The following is a 3548-nucleotide window of genomic DNA, read 5'->3' as shown; positions in this document are numbered from 1 at the left end:
CCCCCCCCCCCCCCCCCCCCGTATAATGCAGTGCCACACCTCTGTTGTGCACGAGGCCTCTGCAGGCTCCTCTGACACCTCTGTTCTGTTTCCCAGCGTGCTGCCACGGGGTCCCTTCATTTTTAAACACGTTATAGCTTCAAAAAATAAAATTAGCCAAGTGCTTTTTGCCTTGACAAGCAGAGCAAGAGAGTCCAAGAGGAAGGCTGGTCATGTGGGGTTGGTTGGTACTATTTATATGCTTGATAGTGGAACCCGAAATACCGTCGGCCAAGGGAGCAAGAGACTCAGGAAGGATGGATATGGGTGACACAGAAACAAGCTGCTCTTCTTCTCACACACACACACACACACACACACACCAAATTGTCTACAACATTCTGAGGAATCCACCACTGCAAGTCTACTTCTGTTTCCTCGTTAGATAAGGAGCGAGAAAGCCTTGAGATGATTGCAGATGGAGATGGAGAAGTTCAGAGAGAGCGATGTATAGCGGGCCGGCCTGTCAAAGGAGGAGAAGGATGAGACGGGGAGAAAAAAAGACTGAGTTAGGAGCAGAGAGAGAGAGAGAGAGAGAGAGAGAGAGAGAGAATGAGAGTGTGATAAAATAGAGGCAGGCGGGGCAGATGAGGGATGGGGACGCTGGGCAAGTGGCAGAGCAGCAGAGGAAGACAGTGATGTAGTGGTAGCGTGTGGAAGAAGAGAGGAAGAGTGGAGGAATAATGGATGAGGACAATAGAAGTGCATTAGAGCAGGAGGAGTGTGTCTGTACGGAGGGGGAGCTTTGCGTGAAGCCACCAGAACGGGATTGACAGATGCCCACAACTGTATACACATCTGCTTATTTCATGTTTAGGCGTAAGCCGACATGATCCGGTCTGACTTCCTCTCGCGTGCGCATCTCAACTATTTGAGTAGAAATGCAGACATCCTACATGGATTATTATTGTCTATTAGGATGTGGTTTACAGAGCCGAGCGGCATTGTGCTGCGGTTTTGAAAAGAAAGCCAAAGGCAGCACCCACAGGGCATTCACATTTAGCCAGACAACTCGTCCAAATGATTTACTGCTCTTGCCTGCCGGTATAAAAGATATTTCCAATAAAGTTTAATCAGCGAAAGTTGAAACAATGCTAGAAAACCAAGATCTTCACCCACTCATCTCGCCCTGCAACCTTCCCTCCAGCCTTTGGCCTCCCCGCACGATCCGCAAACAAGTCCACACAGTCGCGCGCTCACACCCACACATGCGCTCATCTGGCCCCTGGAGAAGCCTGTCACTGTGAGTGGCCCTCTGCCACGGGAGGATAAACTACCTGTCACGGCGGCGACTTTCTGTGGAATTCATATTGGAGCCAAAACAAAGGAGGTGCCGAGGTCACGGGGCATCACTCTTAAATTATTCATCCTCTGCTTCCTCCTTCCGTCTCCTCTCTGCCTGTCGCCCACTTTGTTTCTGCCAGCTCACAACAAGGGCAGCCGTCAGCCTCCTCCCCATCTCCTCATCTCATGGAATGTAGATAAACATGGTGAATAACTTCTTCGGAGGAGTTGCTGATTGACTGTTTTGAAGGGTGTGTTTATGTTTACGTTGACCATGTGGCAGTGCGGTTCCTGCCGCTTCTGAGGGTCATAGCGTCATGACATTTTAGAATATGCATTCCTCCGCACTCGTTTGGTCTCCCTGCGTGCATAATTCATTGACGTCCTGGCAACTGCTCGTTCGCATACACTTGCAGGACGTCCCCGTACAGGATGGCCTTAAAGTTTTGTGTTTCCCCCCCCCCCCCCCCCATTGCAGGAACAGTTGTCCGCTCTGGGCTTGACCGACGCCTGGGACCAGAAGGCGGCCGATTTCTCCGAGGTGTCGGACAAGAGCAAGGGGAAACTCCACCTGGGCGGAGTCCTCCATTGGGCTGCCCTGGAGCTGGCCGCTCAGGCTGGGAAAGGTGGCGCAGATCCGGAGGAGGAGATCATAGGAAAGCCCAAGCTGTTCTACGCCGATCACCCCTTCATCATCTTTGTCAGGGACAACGCCACCGGAGCCCTGCTGCTGATGGGAGCTCTGGACCACGCGGAGGGAGAGGCCCTCCATGATGAGCTGTAATACCCAAAAAACCTCGATCCCTTCTTCGGTCTTTTTTATTTTTTTGTGTGTGTGATTCTTACAAACTCTGGTTTCCATGTCGAGACATTGTCATTCACCGTGGCACACTATCAACATCAGACTACGGCTGGCTGTCACACATTGACACTGAATAGTCTCGCGCTGACTGACACTGACACCGCCATACCTGACACTGGCACAGTCGCACACACACACACACATACACACACACCGACACCTACATGGCATACATAAGAACGCAGTACAAGACGGTACTAACGGCGACGGATACAGCCAAAAACACCAACTCGGAGAGACTCCCTGCGTTTCGTTTCTCCCACGCAAGTGCGCCCACACACAGTCGAGGCCTCGCTGATCAAGTCGACACAAAACAAAATGACAAGAAAGCAGCGACAAACACCAACATGCTGACAGGCAGAAGTGATTACAGTCACTCAACACTTACAACAGCATCTACAGAAGAAGGTTAACTAATAGAGACTCGCCGTGACACTTGAATCCTCCCCACCAGGCCAGATGTGCGTGTATGTGTGTGTGTGTGTGTGTGCGTGTGTGTGTGAGTGAGTGCGTGCGCGCGCGCGTATACGTACATGCGTGGTGCCGACAGATCAAGGGTGGCCACGCGGCGGCTCTCGGAGCTGGTGGGGACCTGCGGCGGGGTCCCCTGGGCTACATCAGAGGAAGACTGATGGATCAGCCAAGTGCTTATTGATGAGCCAGCTTAATGCTAATGGCCGTAATGAGTCAGAACGCTTGTCAACAACACGGAGAGGACGGGGAACCTTTTAATCTCTTAATACCATCAGGGATCATTGCCGCTGGAAAACGAAGACATGACTGACATCGCTTGACTTAAATGTAACAACTTAATGTTTAGGATGATTACAGCCATTCAAAGAGGTATTGATTTTCATTTGTGTATCTTTTTTTTTTTTTTCAAAGCTCCTGAGGGGGTTGTTGTATGTGAACGAACTAGAGTAGCTACTGCTCAAGTGTATCATTGATATTTGACATGGTGCATTTAAAAAAATTCAAATAAATATTTCTATTTGATACAAACTAATCAATCATCAAAACATGTACTTCTGTCCTGAGCCGATTTGGTGGACGTTGTGTCTCAAGGGTGTATAGAAGCAGATGTAAAGCATCCGCTATTGAATTTTAAGAGGCAACACATGGTAGGCTCGCAGTGCCTAGACAGTGCAGCAACAACTTCAACACACTCTCCTAATGCTTCCCAACAATCAAACGTAAAATGTGTATCCTGCATCTTATGTGTATTGATGTTTTATTGCTTTTGTGTCGTTGCTTGCGCACACAAAACAATTGCCGTATTCAGCATGATGTGTGTGTGTGTGTGTGTGTGTGTGTGTGTGTGTGTGTGTGTGTGTGTGTGTGTGTGTGTGTGTGTGTGTGTGTG

The 3548-nt window shown here is 49.6% G+C and overlaps 1 protein-coding gene across 1 annotated transcript in view; it reads left to right on the top strand.

Moving 5' to 3' along the window:
* The window catches only part of serpinh2 (serine (or cysteine) peptidase inhibitor, clade H, member 2), a 15779-nt gene extending 12308 nt beyond the window's left edge, over window positions 1-3471 (top strand). The window contains exon 5 of the mRNA XM_031851440.1: window positions 1802-3471. Within this exon, the coding sequence (XP_031707300.1) occupies window positions 1802-2107 (306 nt within the window). The 3' untranslated portion in view covers window positions 2108-3471. The remainder of the gene's footprint in view (window positions 1-1801) is intronic.
* The last annotated feature ends 77 nt before the right edge of the window (window positions 3472-3548 follow it).

The sequence above is a fragment of the Anarrhichthys ocellatus genome, unplaced genomic scaffold (assembly GCF_004355925.1).
Source record: "Anarrhichthys ocellatus isolate YVR2014 unplaced genomic scaffold, GSC_Weel_1.0 scaffold11, whole genome shotgun sequence".
Taxonomy (NCBI): Eukaryota; Metazoa; Chordata; class Actinopteri; order Perciformes; family Anarhichadidae; genus Anarrhichthys; species Anarrhichthys ocellatus.
The sequence above is the reverse complement of the archived record's forward strand: the minus strand, read 5'-3'. Positions and strand labels throughout refer to the sequence as shown.